At 33.0% G+C, this 18846-nt stretch overlaps 1 protein-coding gene across 1 annotated transcript; it reads right to left on the bottom strand.

Annotated features, from left to right (window-relative positions):
* Positions 1-1726: 1726 nt before the first annotated feature.
* Positions 1727-8848, bottom strand: LOC123913992. Its single transcript, XM_045964945.1, has 5 exons — positions 7355-8848; positions 5750-6739; positions 4953-5178; positions 3021-3163; positions 1727-2241 (listed from the first exon to the last, which is right to left on the bottom strand). Exons 1-5 carry the CDS (start codon positions 8633-8635, stop codon positions 1930-1932), a joined length of 2952 nt encoding a protein of 983 aa, XP_045820901.1. The 5' UTR covers positions 8636-8848; the 3' UTR covers positions 1727-1929.
* Positions 8849-18846: the final 9998 nt, after the last annotated feature.

The following is an 18846-nucleotide window of genomic DNA, read 5'->3' as shown; positions in this document are numbered from 1 at the left end:
CTTCAACATTAAGAAAAAGTTAATAAAAATGATTAGCACAATAATTAAAAGTTAATAAAATAACAAATATGATTAAATAATAATATTTTTTTTGGCAAAAAATAATATAAATAATAATATTATATAAATAATAATAATTAAATATAAACAGGTCGGCCTATCAGGTTTTGTAGGTTTTTTTAGAAGCATGAGCCTGACCTCTTTATGTAAACATGCTTTTTTCAAAGTCTAAGCCTGACATTTTTAATAAACAGGCCAGGCCAGACTTACACAGGCCAAGCCGAAGGCGTCTGTAGGCCGCCTGGCCTCTTCCCAACCCTATTGAGAGACTATAATAATACTATGTTCTCTATTTAATCAAATGGTTATAAATCAACTTGACCATGGTGGAAACATTTATTACTTGACCATACTAAATGTCACCGTTATACATGAGGCGGATTCTATACTATGTTCTCTCACCGATGCATCACGTGTTTTGTGGATCAGATTGAATGTGTACATGATATTATGGTGTACTGTCAGTATTATATTATTTTATTTTATTATTTTTCGGGAATTTTTATTTTTTTTCGAAAACAGGTTCCCGATTTTTGGGGGAAAACGTTTCGATTTTAGATAAAAACAATTCCGGAGATTTTGTCTGAACAAAAAAGTTTCCGTTCTTTTTTCGGGAAAAATTTCCGATATTTTATTCGGAAAAAAGTTTCGGATATTTTCCGGAAAAAAAAAAGTTTCCGATATTTTTCTCGAAAAGTTCCAATATTTTATTCGGAAAAAAAAATTCAAATATTTTCTGTTATTTTACTCTTTTTTGTAGCAGCAATATTTTTTCAGGTGAACATTTCAAAACTGTTTTCCCCAAAAAATCGAAAACTTTTTTCCAGAAAATATCCGAAACTCTTTCCCGAAAAAAAAAACGAAACTTTTTTTCCAGAAAAACTCCGAAATTATTTTTATCTGAAATCGAAACTTTTTCCCCCAAAAATCGGGAACTTTTATTCTGAAGAAAAACTAGAAAAATTTTCCCGAGAAAATATCGAAAACTTTTTTCCAGAAAAATCAAAAAAAAATTTTCCAAAAAAATAATAATAAATAATACCGACAATACACCGTATTATAATGTACACATTCAATTCAATCCATAAAACTTGTGGTGTGGTGCATTGGTGAGAGATGTATCATGATTTCCCACCCTTGAATCCCCCTATACATGATACATGTAATGTTATGAATTCTTATAAAAACTAATCTAACTAAGCGCTGATGCTTGCCGTACAATAATGAGCTGAGTTTAAATAAAGTTATCTATAATAATAATCAAATTTGGTCATCACCTAATTCAAGTCAAGTCAGATGAACCTATAACTTTATATAAGAGAGTCAGAGCAGTATTCATGAATTTATTATTCATCAAGGACATCCGCACATGGCTATCTGTATCAGTTAATCTTTTGCAAAACAATAACAAATAGTTCATGAACTTATTACCACTTGATGAACTTGTTCATGATAGAAGTGGCCTTAAAACTTAAGAGTAGATTAGAAAAGTATAGGCAAAAAGAGGGTAGTAGAAATAGGGTGTCTACAGATAACAAATAGTTATCTGGAGACTACATCGATTATCAGTTTATTTTTATCGATAAAAATCCAAAATCCAAACATTTATATTCAATGAATGTAAAATTAAAAGAAGCAAATAGCAAGCACATGTAGAAGAAAAGAATGAAGAAGAGAAACTTGATGATACTATATACATAATTTTTTGTTACAAAGAATGACAAACCCAAAAAATGACCATACACAATTGTGATTATTGAAGAAACATCCTGAGATGTGCAACATAATGTGTGGTATAGCTAATACAACATTTGAGTCAAAAAAGACAAAAACCTAATACAACATTAAGGTACAGGTTCTGACTTCTGATCATAAAGAATTGCTTGGTAAGGAACCCATTAAGATGATATTTTCTCCTTGATGCTCCCTTGTTTTCTCATGCTTTTCTTTCGTAAATAATCCAGAGAGAAACCGAGGTGACAGCCCAGAACTCAGTCCCTTGCCTAACAAGTCCAAAGCTCCTCTCGTTCCACCACCACCTCCCCATTGGCGTACTCTGTTAGTTAAACTCCTCGTCTTGTTCAGTTTGAGCTGTTCCCCACAAGGACAGTTTGCAACCTTTCTAAAGCAAAGCTTATGGAAAACTGACTGACAAGATTTGCACATTTCTATTTCATCTTCCTGTTGATAATTTTTTAGTGGAAGTGCATTAGAGGATAAGGAAAATATAGTAGTCCATCATGAATCCCAACTCTGGACTGCAGGAAATTTAATTGACATGTTGCCAGGTTGGTCATTTAAATGAAATGGATCTATTCTACCATGAAAGATTAAAATGGGTTTGATAATTTTGAAAAAATAAACAGAAAGAGCTCAATAAATCATTTATTTGAATGCTACATGTCATTACATGTTCTTTTAGATGACCAACTTAGCTACAAGTTACTGAAAATTGTGTCAACGATTAATTTTAACAGAAATTGGATGGTAAACAGGGAAATTGATTCTTTTAATTGACAAAATTGGGGGACTTGATTGTAGCGAAGAAAAAAATAATATTGCAGGGGGTTGCACATAGGTCCCGGCAGAGTGACTATAAGTCAAAATAAAACCTAAATATTAGTATATAAGTTGCTTTGTACTTCATAAAAATTACGAAATGATGTATAGATAAGCGTATAAACATATCTCACAAATTCAGTTAGTACCATTCATTTTTCTGAAATTCTTTCCAAAAATATTTCAATAATAAAAAATTAATGATCCACAAAATCTTTGTGAGGACTTTAAACCTGCTTTTTCTGTTTGCCTAGTCTGTATGGTCATTTTTTTTTCATTATGAGTAACCAATGGTACGATTTATTAGGAGCCTAAATAAAAAACTCTTAAGAAATCACTATCTTTTCAATTTACGAAGTTTTTTCCCTAATTAATTCTATACTATACTGATAGATACAAACCTGAAATGGGAAAATGAGAGAAGATGGGTCACTGCAATCTTGTCGGGCACTACACGGGATTCCCACATCACAGCATACGAGACATTGATCAGTAATGTGTTCCAGGATTTTCCTCGATACAGTTTCCACCATTACAGGAAGTGCTGTATAACAGTTGCTATACATCAGAAACACCAGATATAGGGAATGCCACATAACAACATACGCATGATCATAATCAATAGAGTGTTGTTTTGTATTCTCATGAAACAAAAAGAGAGAAATGAAACAGCAAGGAAATATGCATTGATAGATACCGAGAAATAAGTACAACAGAGAACTGAAACTGTATTAATGGTAAATATCCAGTCTTGTTTCAAGGTGAAAACAGGTCCTGGATACTGAAACTATACAAAGCAGAAAATGCCGAAACCGGAAAAACAAATGGCCTAGGCAATTCGAGAGTGCCAAGTATCTCTCCTCAGAAGTTCTAAGTCCCAGCCTAATCTCGGTAAATACCGCTCCCTCATCATATATCCCTTTCGACTGAACCATACACCCTACTGCCAACTTAGCAGTCGGTTAGTTGAAACCTTCCCATTCTCTCTCTCTGGGCATAATTCCCTGCATTTGCCCCTCTTCTTTCTCCTTACTTGCACCTTAGCTATTCTAGGGGTCCTATCATTCATGGAGTAACTCCATAAGACCTAGATGATTATAAATCATGATGCCCACTTACAAACAAATATGTAGATTCAAGATTATGAATTAGATTTAGATCAGCTTAACAGATGTAAATCCCATGGATTGATGCAGGTCCATCCAGGGTTTTAACAAATAAATTAAAAAATACTAGGTGCATCCTTAATTGTTTTACGAGCAACAATTTCAGGATGCTGATTATTGTTGTTATCTTGCATGCTTGAGATACCACATCTCACCCCAAGATACCTATTCAAACAGTCATTTCAACTTTCAAGAACAGGTAATGACTAATTACCATTATGCAGAGAGACTAGATTTATCAGACCAATTTAAAAGAATGAAATAGTGCAACCACAGTTACTCCTCACAATGATATAAATCATATTCATTCAGACCACAATATCCACATTATTAACAATACATACTCCTCTAGTTAATTGGATAGTTAGTTGCACAAATCCATTAAGTGGAGAGTGATATTATCAAAATATAAGGAGGGGTAAATAATCACGTGGCAGTGAGTGTGAGGAAATGATGTGATCAGGTTTGTTATAAGAAGGAGAATGAGAGAGAGGGAAGGGTATTCAGTATCTTCTCAGTTTAGGAACCGAAAGGTTTTGGCAGAGAGAGAATTATCTCTTCTCTGAGCTTAGCTCTGGGGATTATAGGGATTTAATCTCTGTAATATTTTCCTTTTAATCATTAATAATACTTTTCTAGTTTCTTTAAAATTTGGGTTCCTAACATCTTATTTATAAGAACAAAACACTAAATCACATAGACCATAGAAGCACATTAAAAGAAGGTAATGCTAACTATTTTCCAAAACTACACTTAAGTGTTAACACTCATTACATGAAACCAACATGCACATAAAAGATGGATTTCAAGGTAAAATAGAACTTTCAATAAAATAAGGGGCATAAAAGGAATTTCAGTAATTAATACATTTAAAAAAGTGTACTATTTTTCTGATATTTAGGTACCCAAAAAAAAAGCCAACCCATCAAAAAAGGGAAAAATAAGGAGATTTGGTAATAGATTCTGACTGATCAGAATGTAAATTTCGGTGTTAGGAGCAAGTAATGCATGTCTGTACCAGTGCATGTATAAAAACTGGGCTTTAGATATCATTCCATCAAACCCAAATTCATTTAGCAACGGAAATGTAACAAGATGCAGAACTTATATGGAAACCATATTTCATTTAAACCACAGAAATGCAACAAACCAACAATAAAAGCTAACCAGCAAAGACTCCTTTGGAAAGATCAATCAAATCTCTAAGAGCAAAAAAGTCATTGCTTTCGAGAAGATATCTCCGATTTCCAACTCCTTTGTTGATAGACCTTCGGAATGGGCAGCGAACATATGGTAGGATCGTTCCTATCTTTTTCCTGACACTCATCACATGAAGTAAGGCTGGGACCTTTGACAAAAGGAAGGGATTAACGGCAGTGACGCAAAGCATGGGCTGCAGGAGAAATTCCATTCGTAAAAAATGCAAGTAAGGTAAAGTGTAAGAATAACGTCAAAACAAACAAGGGGAGCGAAAAGAATAGCCATTTATATATTATGTTGATTGACCCACAACTAAGTAACAAAAAAGATCTGTCTAAACAACAAATATTCATGTTGAATCCTCTCTAGTTGTTGAATTGTTTTTTCTCTGAAGACTTCTTAGGTGTTCCTTTGAATTATATTGGATCCAAATACAAATTTACAAGTCAATGGAAGCTAAAAGTGAATATAACAAGGAAAATTAAGCTATGACACAAACCAATAAAAGCCATAATATGCACAAGGAATTAGCCAATAAGAACTTAGCATGCATCAATATGTATGCATTAGTGTAGTTGGTTTGTATCACTTCACAGTCTGCGTGACCAATGCTCACTGTAGTTGCAAATAAACACCATTCCTTAAAGGAGATAGAATAGAAACATCACTTTCTAGTTAACTTACACATAAAAGACTTTGGACATAAACATGCATCAGAAAGAATATTGGGAGAAAATGGTGGGAAAGCATAAATCCAAAATTACCTGTTCATGTATAGAATCCAGATATGACTTTGCCAGCTGAGAAACAGGATAATGAGTAAAATCCCAATGATGTAAAACCCTTGCCGGCAAGACCGCAGTATCATTTGTATGGCAAGAAGAGCAGAACATTTGACCAGTATATTCACAAAGTCGAGGCTTCCCCCATCCAAATGTCTGTACAAAATCCCAAATTGAAGTATTTCCATCATCAAAATGCCTATGGCATCCAGCGCATTTGTGATGTTGTGCTTCTAACAACTGCCTCGTTGATTTATTTGATGGAATTTCAACAATAAGGGATATGGTTTTCCCCCAAGTAGAAGAGTTTCGAATGTTTTCCCCTCTTGTAAAAGAAGACAGAGACACCGGCAAATTTGTCTTAGGTGAACTGGGATGTGAATCTTCAGGGGACAAAAACCAAACAAGTGCTCTTGGAGGACTTGAAAAGAACCTGGAAGAGAGAATAGACTGTAAACACCCTTGAATAAGAACACTTCTCTTTGCAATAATATCAAGAGATGCACTTCTAAATATCTTCGATTCCTTCTCAACAGAAGACCAAGCCAAAGGTAAAGTCCAGCCTTGCTCGTTGAATAAGGTTTTCATGCAACGGTGAAGAGTTAAGAAATCACGATATCGCTTTTCAACCTCCCAATGATCCTTGCCACTCCACACTTTTATTTTATAAACAGTGTATTCCTTCACCCCAACCAATCTTTCACTGAAAGAAACATCCCCTCTTTTCTGCCTTGCACCTACAACTTCTATCCTATCTATTCTTCTTGGGCGCTGAACTAGCAGGTAAGCATCATCTGTCCTAGAAGTAGAAGCAGTCAACCCACCATCTCTTGAAGGCATAGACAGTTGCGGATCAAGCATTCTGTTACCCACGGAAAACCTAGCTGCAGGAGAATCCATAGACTCCAGTAAAATTTCTTCCATGTCCTGAACAACCTCATCGTGGAATTCATTTAGCTCAAGGTCCTCTATCTGCAATATTTAGTGAAACATTAAACCCTGTACAGGTAGAATGATAATTGCTACAATGTCTCAAGTCAGTCTTCAACGACACTTTTCAACATCTGTTTTATGAGGCGGCAAATAAAACAGCCTTTATCAACAGCAAAAACAAGTAAACGAGAAAACTAATTAAGTCATCCATCCAATATGTCAATTTAAAAAACAATTAATAATACTGTAGATTACAGGCTCTGGTATCAATTGAATACATCTTATTGAAATATGTAAAGAAGTAACAGTTTACAACAATCAGCCAAATTGGTCTTCCTGAACATGCCTGTTTAGTTAATATCCAGTTAGAAATGCCGTATAAAATCCAATGGGTTTATACAAGGCTTTTAAATCACAAACTGCACCATCTAATGCACCATGAGGAAAATTGAGCTGCAACTGAATCCCAAATCAGAAGACATTAGCCATCATGCAACCATGACCACTACTCAACTATACCTCCTACAATTTAAAACCTTGGATTTACATATTAATTAAAAGTGTATGAATTGAGTTAGCACACATAATAATTGTAAAGGTTTCAAAACGATAACTTGAAAGACAATATAAGAGCATAGGGGATTCATTGCTCACCTTAGGTATCACATGACTTTCTTCTAATACATTTGTCGAAGTGGAAGACCTCTCTAAGGTTTTCCTCATTCCACCATTCGATGGCAGCACAATTGGTTTAAGGTTCTCAAATGATTTTGCATTCACATTCCCTACATGAACGGATGCATCTGAAGAACATTCATCAACTCTACTATCACGAAAGTTGTCAAACTTCAATTCAGAATCATCCAACTCTGGATTTTCCAATTGAACATCACCAGAGGCACCGGCTTCATCACTATTAATATACCTATTACCCTTTCCCTCTCTTCCACCATCAGTAACATGCAAATTCTTCTGAGGATCTTCTTCTGACAGCAGACCCAAATCAGCCTCACAGATAGAAGAAGTTTCAGAAGAACCAACCAATTTGTCAGCACCTTGAACTTCACAACAAGCAACAGGAGTGTCCAATGCCCTGTCCGTATCCCTCACCCCGTCTATAGTTTCTGGATTACCAATATCCTTAGTTTCTTCAACTTCATCATTGAGAATGACCGCATTCTTCTCCTCCTTTTGACCGGAACTTACACCCTCTTCTTCAACTCGAGCATTATTTTCTTGTGGATTGCGAAACAGGTCTGAATCAACAGAAACTGGTCCATTTTGGAGCAAAAAATCTTCCAAATCATGTGAACCAAAAGCCACAGAAGAATTCATAAACAATGGATTCTGGTTCGGAACTTCTGTTCCCTCGTATAAATGCAAATTCCTCGAAAAATAAAACTCATTCTTCTCGTTTTGACCTTTCAACGAATCAAACTCATTCTCATTATCACCATCACAACCACTCCCATAATTAAACATAGATTCCTCACCTTCCGAAAATTCCTCTTCCTTCTCAATCGCTCTATCCCCAACTTCACCTCCATTTTCATTGGCATCAAATTCTTCTTCAGTTCGGTTATTTCCGATCAACTCCGACGAATCAAGACAGGTGATATCAAGCTCATCACAATCATCATCGTACAATTTCAATCCACTCGAACCATACCTAAAATTCTTGCGATTTGTCTCCGTCGCAGCAATTCCATCGTCGAAGCGTCTGGAAGAACCAAAATCGATATCGGAGAAATCGTGGAAAACGGTGATGGCACTGTGAAGGCTCATAGTTGTGCTCGGTGTTCCCATCATTGAATTACCGCTGCAGTAACGTTCTAATTCGGAGTCGGCGCCGAAGGAAGAACGGCGAGAGGTGGCGTCCGATTGACGAAGACGTAACGGAGGAAATGAATCCAACGGATCAGGTGAGCCGCTCATGATTGATGGAAGAGAAATGAGAAAGCGAACGATGATTCTCAAAGGAACGAGCGGGATTATGAAATTGAGCACACACTGCTGAGAGAGAGAGAGAGAGAGAGAGAGAGAGAGAGAGAGAGAGAGAGAGAGAGAGAGACGCAAACCCAACACAAGGGAAGATAATGACACGATGCAGGGGAAAAAATGTTTTAATTTTTCTAATCGAGAAGAGAGAAACGTACTTATACAACGACCGTTTCTGTGTTTTATCTATGTTTTTACTGCATGTTAGGCAAAATGAAAAAAAAAAATTAAAGGAATATTGATTATTTTGTTTTTTATTTATTTATTTATTTATGTGTGCGTGCCTAAATTTTGAGTTGGAATCCTTTTTATTTTTGATTATTTTCAATATGTTTTTAAATGTTTTTGGGTGTATAAATGATATTTGGACTTATTTAATGTCATATTTTTATATTTATATTTTTAAAACTATATAATAATGAGGAAATAAAAATAATTGGAAATAGAGGGGATCCTAACTCAGACAAGAAAGAGTGAAAAAGTTATAAGGCAAGACAACTTATGTTAAAGATATGATTAAGAGCCATGTAGTACAGTTATTTGGAGCAGAATTATAGATAAAATAAATAACAAGGATGATATTGGAATTTTAAAATTAAATTGAGGATGATTTTGGAAATGTAATGAAAAATTAATCAACAAATCTTGTCTTCCCTCCCCTCCAAATTTCCCGAATTTGGGGATGGCGGGATGCAAAAGTGATCATGGGAGGGATTTTTGCCCCCCACCATCCTCCTAAAATTTGAACCAAACTCGTAAAATTTAAAATATTTTCTCACCTTTCCTCTCCCCCTCCAAAAACCCCGAACCAAACAGACCGTTAGGGTTCGTTTGGTGCGCATGATAGGATTGAGATATGATATGATAAAACTCTGGATAATGATAGGATATGATAGTAACATGATAACACTTATCATATCATGTGTTTGGTGTACACATGATAAAAAGATGGATAGTAGTAATATTTTATCAAAGTTTTTTTTTTTTTGAGATTCAAAATACTCCTATATTATTATTAAGCGCTGATAAAACATTAGAAGACACTGCAGTTGGACAGAAAAACACCATTGTCCCTGCAAAAATAGATTTTTTTTTCTCCCACCAACAAATTAATCAATGGTAAGATGTATATATATATATATAAGAGAAGAAAAAATGAAACGCCAAAAAAATTCAGCAAAAATCATGGAGTGATATGTATAAATTGATTTATGAAGAATGAAACAAAGAGAGAAGCATGAAAAAATTGGGAACAAGAGAAAACGTGAAGAGGATGAAGGGAGATAGAGAGAGCAGCGGCCGTAAACTAGAGAGAGGTGAGCGAGATGAAAAGAATAGAAGGCGTGAATCTTTTATTTATTTCTATAACCCACCAAAAATTAAGGATAAGAATTACAAAGAATTAAGGGCTCGTTTGATGTACAGGATAAGGAGACAAGATATGATAATATTATCCTATCCTGTTTAAATTTGTTGATTGATGCGCCAATAGGAAAGGATAAATTAAACCTATCAGTAATCCTATCATGTTGGCTCTTTGTTATTTTAATTCTTAGTTTTAGGTGGGTTAGCAATAGGGTTGGGAATAGGCCAGGCCTTGATAGGCTCATAGGCCTGAGTCTGGCCTACGATTTTTCTTTAGGCCTGAGTCTGGTCTGCGGCCTATCAAATGTTATTTTTTTGCCCTGGCCTTGTAGCCTATTTAAAAGTATGTGTTACATTAAAGCTTCTCTATATAGTCTTTTTAAATAGGCTAAACAGGCCTTAAAAAGTTCACATTTAAATTTTCATAATTTCTACAACATTAAGAAAAAGCTAATAATATGATTAGCACAATAATTAAAAACTAATAAAATAACAAATACGATTACGAAAAAGTCGCCATAATACAAATTGTTTGCTAAGTGTAGTCAGCAACAAGCCAACAACCAAAATATAGGATGAGTTGCTACTTGCTCGAGAGAATGAGAGATGGAATGGGGGTAGGGTTTCTATTTTTAATTTATATGCGTGAAATATAAAAAACAAATATATTTTCTCTGTTTTGTTAAAAAAAATAAAAAATTCTCTGATATCTTGTATTTATATAAATAATATTTTTTTATAAGATATAAATAATAATTATTATAAACAGGCCGGCCTATCAGGCTTCGTAGGCCTTTTTAGAAGCCTAAGCCTGACCTATTTATGTAAACAGGCCGTTTTCAAAGCCTAAGCCTGACATTTTTAATAATCAGGCCAGACCAGGCTTATACATGCCAGACCGAAGGCCCCTGTAGGCCGTCTAGCCTATTCCCAACCCTAGTTAGCAACCTGATAGGATTTGCTAAACCTGTTGGCTGTCGTATAGAAACAACACACGTGTGTTTGCTTCGAATCCTATCTAAAAATCTCTAAAGCCTAATCTCTAAATTATTTTAGATCAAAATCACTATTTTTTTAATCTGTAACTATCATATCCTATTCTTATCCAATTTCTTATCATATCATATCTCTATCCTATCTTGCGCACCAAACGGGCCGTAATAGGATATGATTAAAAATATGATTAATTTATCCTTTCCTATTGGTGCACCAAACATTAAATTTAATTAGGATATGATAATATTATCTTATCCCGTCTTTTTATCCTGCGCACCAAATGAGCTCTTAAGATACAAAAATACCTTTTTTCCAAGGTTAGAGAAGAAAAGTTTTATCCATTTCTTTAATAATTAATGAAAACAAACCCACTTGGGTTGGTCTGGTGGTATTGACTTGAGACTTGAGAGTTGGGAGTATGCTCCTCCTTAAAGTCTCAGGTTCAATTCTCTCTTATGCCAATTTTGGTGGACTAATTTAACACCTAAAAAAACTAATGAAAACAAGGTGGAAGTAGTAAATTGTTCTAAGTTATAAATAAATAAATATAAATATTGTATATAAAAAGAAAATGGAAGCGGTGCAAATTATATTATAATTTGAAAGAATGAATAGTTTTTGAGATAAAAAGTTCCTACGTCAAAAAAAAAAAACTCAGGTCAAACTAGTCCTAAGAACGCTATATCTTATTAAGAATAATGCTAGCAACACACTCTTTAACAAACACACTCCAACACACTCTCTTTTATTGGTTGAAAATCACATGGGTCCCATAAAAAAATATGGACCCATATAACTTTTATGGGACCCGTATAAATTTTAACCAATAGAAGAGAGTGTGTTTGTTAAAGAGTGTGTTGCTAGCACTCCTTATCCTATTAATCTTGGGTGAATTTAGAGTTAAGAACCCCGATTCAATTATTATCAAGTCAAATAAATGATTAAAATAACAAACGAATATGTCTTTAAAGGGACCAAAATGAAACTTCTTTTCTTTAAGGAACCATTATAAAACTTAAAATATCTAATAGACTAATTAAGCCAAAAATTAGGGTTTGAAGACCTAAAATATCATATTATCCCCTGTAATTGTGACAATTGTTGTCTTCTGGTAATTGTCTGTAATTAGAGTGTGTCAATTGTATTGTATGCTTTGTCAAATATAGATTTGGTAACCTGGTCTATTTTGTGAATGAGTCATTGGCCCAGTCCAAAATATATATTATTCAAATAATATGGATTAAATTTTATAAGATTTATGCGTGTAGTGATAGTTTTGTTTTTCATTCCAATTGATTATTTAGATTTTTTATTTCATATTGAATTACTTTATTAACTCAATTATAAAACTTTGGTCATATGTGTTATGCACGGGTGTGATGCACTTGTTTTTATTTTACAATTGCATAAAACTGAAACATTAAATATTATCAAAATAATAATAATAAAATAGAGAATCCGAGATTCAAAAGATTTATTTTCTAAGGAGAAGTGATGTGGCATTGTAAGTGAGTGGTTAAATGAAGAAATATTATTGGTTTAAGGATTATGGTTTACTTTACATGAGTAACAGAATAACTATCTAAAATTTATATATACAGGAATAATAGGATATATCTCCGCACAACATATAAATCTATTAATTTTATTAATTGTTATGCAAAAAGTTAATTTTTGCAAAAAATAAAATAACTACAACAAATCATGATTTTAGAAAATAACATAAGTATTTATACCTAATGCACAAAAGATGAAGAGGCAAGATAATGGAAAGAGAAATTGCACATATAAGATATGAAAAAATGTATTCTCACATTCAACTGAAAAAACAAATGGTAATCTTGTTAAGCACATGATTGAGCATCAGGGGATAAAAATATTTGTTTGTAACATTCGTCAGGGCCGTCTCCGAGAATTTAGAGGTCCTGGGCGAATAATAAAAATGGGCCCTTATAAAAACATAATTTTTTTTTTAAAAAAAAAGAAAGAAATAATATAATATATTTAAATTGTAAACAATTTTCAATAACATCAAAATTAATCATTCATTCATGTGACTAATAAAAAAAGGTCATATTGTAGAATTTTTTAAAATAAATTCATCAACCAAATCTTCATATTGTATATTCTCCAACAAGTCATCCTCAATTGCTATCGATACTAACCCATTAAAATGTAAATAACATCAATAATATAAAAAATAATTACATTCTTACTTTTTTTTGGTAATAAAATACACTTTCAAGTAAATATCATTAAAAATTGATAGTATTTTTAATAAAAGTTATAACTTAATTCTACAAATATAGTTTTTTTTTCTTGATAAATATAGTATAGATATTATGATTAAAATTTGATCATTAATTGAGTTTATGTTTAGTTGTGTTCAACATCATTGATTATGAATAGTTCTCTTAAAATAAAATAAAAAATGTCTCAAGTGAGACTTGAACTCGCCACCCCAGAATCCTAAAATGTTAGGAGCAATGCGCCAACAACTAAACCAGTCGACTTTTCATGAAATATGTTGTCCGAAACACTACTTATCCAATACTATAAATGATGGGCTTCAACAACAATTTTGAGGCCCTGGGCTGGGGGCCTGGTTGCCCAGGCCCAAAACCGGCCCTGACATTCGTAATGGTTAGTTAGGAAAATATGAATATGATACAAATTAAAACAATTGTAACCTATATATTAAAATATATTACCGGGAGTTACAAAGTTAATTAGTGTGCATTTTTGTATTCTCTTTATTATAATATAGTAAGCAAAAGTTATTATATTCGACAAAAAAAGTAAAGGCTAAGTAAAGGCTTGAGTGAATGTATATTAAAAAGCCATAAGTATATAAATGTAAAATATGAAAAGTATAGAGATAATAATAATAATAATAATAATAATAATAATAATAATAATAATATAAATAGAAATGATGTAACATTGTAGAGTGATTTAATTGGATTTAAATAGATGATGTGGCTAAATGAAACAATTTGATTAGTCTAAGTAGATTAGGGTTAGGAGAACTATTTAGGAATTATATAAATCTAGATATATAGATAGATGTGTATTTTTTTTGTTGCACTAATTTTGATTATGCATTACATTTTTTATTATTTTAAAGTTTCGTGCCATGCAACTAACAAATAAAAAAATAAGGGTTCACTCTTCGGCCAATTTAACGGCTCAGTCTAGGATTGGAGAGCATGATAGGTCTCCCACCGTGGGTGAGTTAGAAAGATTATTTTTAGCCGTCGGATAATGAAGCTCTATGGTTTTTATTATACACTAACAACACTGAATATTTTTTAGTTCATTTTCACTTTCTCTATCCTGTAGATGTATCATTGTTGAAGATATTGTATACAAATTTAAGTCATAATATATACAAATTTAATTATATAAGAAAATTAAATTGTATACCATAAATAATATTCTACGTACGTCAAGTGATTTAAAATTATCATTGATTTATTCTAAACTAATACTTGCAGGAAGAAAATTTGTCGATCTTTGTCAAAAAAACCGAAGATATTGGATTTATCTAAAGCTTAGGGTAGTTTGGAAATTTATTTAAAGTTTAGGGTAGTTTGGAGTTTTTTGTATGTGTCAGGGGCAATTAGAAAAAAAAAATTCTTTATTGATATTGGATTTTAAGGTTCGAAGGAAAGAAGTGGATGGAAATAAAATTACACAAACTGATGGATGAACTTGGACTAGAGTTACTCCAAATTCATCCATCAATTTTCGTAATTTTCTTTCGTTTCACTTTCTTTCCATAAAATCAAACACCATGAATCTTTCCACAAAATCAAACACACCATGAATTATTATATGTATTTATGTTATTCAATTTTTGCAGCCATTCCGTTTTATCTAGTCTAGCTAAGAGCTAAGAATTGATACAAGTGGCGTTAAGAGTTTTGGGTTCCTTAAACATAAGTCAACACAAACAGGACTTTACCAAGATCCAACACAAACAACACAATCGTCACATGTCCAATCCAAATCTACACCACCTTGGCAGTTTAATCCGCTATCACTTATGCAGGACATTTAGGCTCCATGTTCCCTCGTGAATACATGTCTTGCACCTCTGCTGAACAAGTGACTCCAAAATCCAAACAATACAAGAGAGGGTGAATTGTGTACTGATTAAATCTTAAATTGGTTTTTCTTCGTTTTTTTTACAAAGATCGACAAATCTTAATGAATATCACGACAAATCTTAAATTGGTTATTCGTATTTCTATTTATAATCTTAAATTGGTTTTCATAATTTTATTATTAATATTAAAATTTGAAGATAATTTTATTCTTATTAATATTATTAAGAAAAAAAAACCGTCTTTATGCAATCTTTTAAGTATTTGTGTAATATAATAAAATATATAATTTTTTGATGATCAAATTTCTGTAAGTATTAGTTTAAAATAAATCAATGATAATTTTAAGGGAAATGTTATTTAGTACGAGAGTACTGAGCAACGAAACACAAGAATGATTGTGGCCATTGATTTGCAAAACATATGCGGCCTGATTTCCACTAAAGGCATATATAACCGTCTTTTATTTTTTTTAAATGATGCATGTATCAAACTCTTGCCATTCTTCTACACATGTTTCGTACCATATAGCATTGCTCTAATTTTAAATCACTTGACGTACGTAGAATATTATTTATGGTATACAATTTAATTTTCTTATATAATTAAATTTGTATTTATTATGACTTAAATTTTTGTATGTAATATAATTTTTATATAATAGAATTTTAATGAACATTTTTAGAGAACGATTAAAAATTGTTGCCTGTTACCATTTAAGAGAACAATTAATAAGTCCTAAGGCAACATAAAAAACCGTTGCCTAAGCTAATAAAAAACAGGAAAAAAATGCTTTTGTTGAACGCGCCAATGGGAATGGCGCTACCTTCTCTCTCTGCCTACACTAGGGCATTTCAGAAATTTTCTGAATAGGTAGGGTAATTTGGAAAGAAAAAATTATTACAGGGTTAGTTTAAAAAAAATCGAAGATATTGGTCTTTCTTTTGTAATAATTAACAATTTAGAGATCGATATATTATATGAAATTAGAACACACTTACTTGATGATCAACGATTGTGTTTACCGAAAGGCACACCAATATCGAAAACATCGATATAGTAGACAAGGTCTTCCTCTGCCTAATCACATGCTCCGGTCTTTGAGGTATTTGATGGGTAAAACCACAAATGAACTTACTGTACATGTACGTGACGGCAAAGGGGATCTAGCCAATCTTATATAAGATCACAACCCTAGTACCAACCATCATGGACTCTAGAGTTGGGCCTACACTTTGTTTCTACACAAATCAGAATTAGTGTTCAAGCTCATTATTACTGATCACAATTATCGGGCAATCATCAAATGGATCACAACAACATCAACCCGTTTTTATTAAAATCAAAAGCCACAATTGATTGCAGCCCACAAAATATTAGAAAATATTCTAACATTCTCCCACTTGGGCATAATCAATTGTGTATATTTAATTTAAAGAAAACACTTTGAAAATGACTCTCGGGTTGATAACATATTTATTAACGTGGCCACAATGATCCCAAGATGCAACATCTAATTAAGATTCCGTCCAACAAAAGTTAAATGATATCGAATAATAGCGGTAATTATATCATTATCGATACAACACCTTCCATCGTTACAAATACCACCAAACTCCGTCGACTATGAAGGTGTGAAAACACAAGAAGGGGGGGGGGGTTGAATTGTGTTTTAGCCAAGTTAAAACTTTTTCAAAGTTCTTAACTCAACTACGTTAGCAGCGGATAAACAACACAAATAATAACAAGATCAGAGAGAGAGAAAAACACACAACCAATTTATACTGGTTCCTCTCACAAAACGAGAGTAGTCCAGTCCCCTTGCACTTCCAAGGGATTTCACTATAATCACACAAGATTACAATTGCTCAAGCACACAAGCAAGAGACTTCACCACAATGCTCAAGCACACAAGCAAGAGACTTCACAAACAAACAAAGTAAATAAGTTCGTTGAATAAAATACAACTGCTCTTAAGAGAACCTTAAAGATCAAATACAGTGAGTACAAAGTATTTGGACTAAGAGTGAAAAACACTTGTTCAGAGGTTCAGAGCTTGTATTCGTAAGTATGACAATGATCGAGCGCGTGTTGTAATTGTTGATGTTTTGCAAACTGATTCTTCTAGTATATATAGGACTAAGAAAGAGTCGTTGCAAAGATGACCGTTGTTGAAGATAACCTTTTGTCTTCAAGCAAGTTGTCTTGATGTAGTTTGGTCGTTTCCAAAACAGAGTAAGAGTTTCAGTAACTTTGACCATGTGCAGAGAAGACTTTCCTTATTCAGCTAAGGAGTCAGATAGGTCACGTTCTCCCTTGTGGACAGATAAAATGTAAGTAGCTGTTCTGATCAAGGTTGAGAGGTCCTTTTCTTCATTGGTAAAGGAGTTGACCTTCAAATACGAATCTTCACACAATCCAAGATATACATCAGAGTTTGATTCACTTCAGACTTTAGCAAGTTCAGATGTCTTCATCCTCTGATGCATGTACCTTCTGAAGATTCTTATCTTCTGAGTTCTTGCGAACTTCTGAGAACTTAACTTCTGAGCTTTCTTCAGAGCTTGTCTGAAACTAAGTTCTGCACATTTAAATAAATTTTTAGTATTTCCAATTGTTTATTAATACTTTGTTATCATCAAAACCTTAATAGATTTAGGGACAAACATTTTTAAATCAATTTTGTTCCAACAATCTCCCCTTTTTGATGATGACAAACATAAGTATTAATTGACAATTGTTGTTAAATTAACTTATCATGTTTCTCTTAGGTTTGTGAGGTTTGCAAGCTCCCCCTAAGATTGATACTCCATAAAGCCTTAGCTTTAAGTTTTATCCATTATATTTTAATTTAGTATAAGATTAAGTAATTTTTAGAATGAAATTAAATTCCATATTTTTCTTCAGGACGAGAGGTTTGCAAGCTCTCCCCCTAAGTCTCATAAGGTTAAGTTAAAATTGCACTCTTAACTTATCCTTACTTATGAAATTTATTTTCAGTTAAAAAGAAAACTTAGTCTCCGCATAAAATAATCGAAACAAACATTTGTAACAAACTTTATTAACATAACAAACTTTAAGCGTGGTTTCAGAATTTTGAAACATATCAATTAATGCGTAACTACTCCCCCTTTTGTCATTATCAAAAAGTAATGGTCAAAAGTAAAAAATTGAGAAAACCAAGACAGTCAAAGATAAGAATTGGTTGTTACGGAGGTGAAATTAATTTCAAAAGATAAAAACCAAAGCGCCAAAGTAGCTATAAATACGTTATCATCGAACAAACATTCTTCACAAAAAAAATCAAACTTAGTATTCAAAGAAAAAAGAATAATGAAAAGATTCAGCGCTCGCATCGCAGAATTTCGTAGAGGAAAGGAAGATGAACGTGAGAGAGAAAACAAGAAAAATCAAGAAGAGGAAGACAAGAAGAAACAAGAGGCAGAGATAATCATCATCTCTTCAGAGTCTGAGTCTGAAGAAGACGAAATAAATGTTGATTATGCTGAGTTCTTAGCGGGCTATGTTCCTGAGGAGGAACAAGACGAAGAAGAAGAAGACCCAGAGCCAATAGAAATATCCTCAGATGAATCTGAGAAGAAATCTGAGATTTCCTCTGAGACTTTATCTGATTAGGATTAGGTTTTCTTTTTCTTATGCTAATTTACTCAAGGCATT

The sequence above is a fragment of the Trifolium pratense genome, linkage group LG3, assembly GCF_020283565.1.
Source record: "Trifolium pratense cultivar HEN17-A07 linkage group LG3, ARS_RC_1.1, whole genome shotgun sequence".
Lineage (NCBI taxonomy): Eukaryota > Viridiplantae > Streptophyta > Magnoliopsida > Fabales > Fabaceae > Trifolium > Trifolium pratense.
This window is presented reverse-complemented; position numbering and strand designations above follow the sequence as displayed.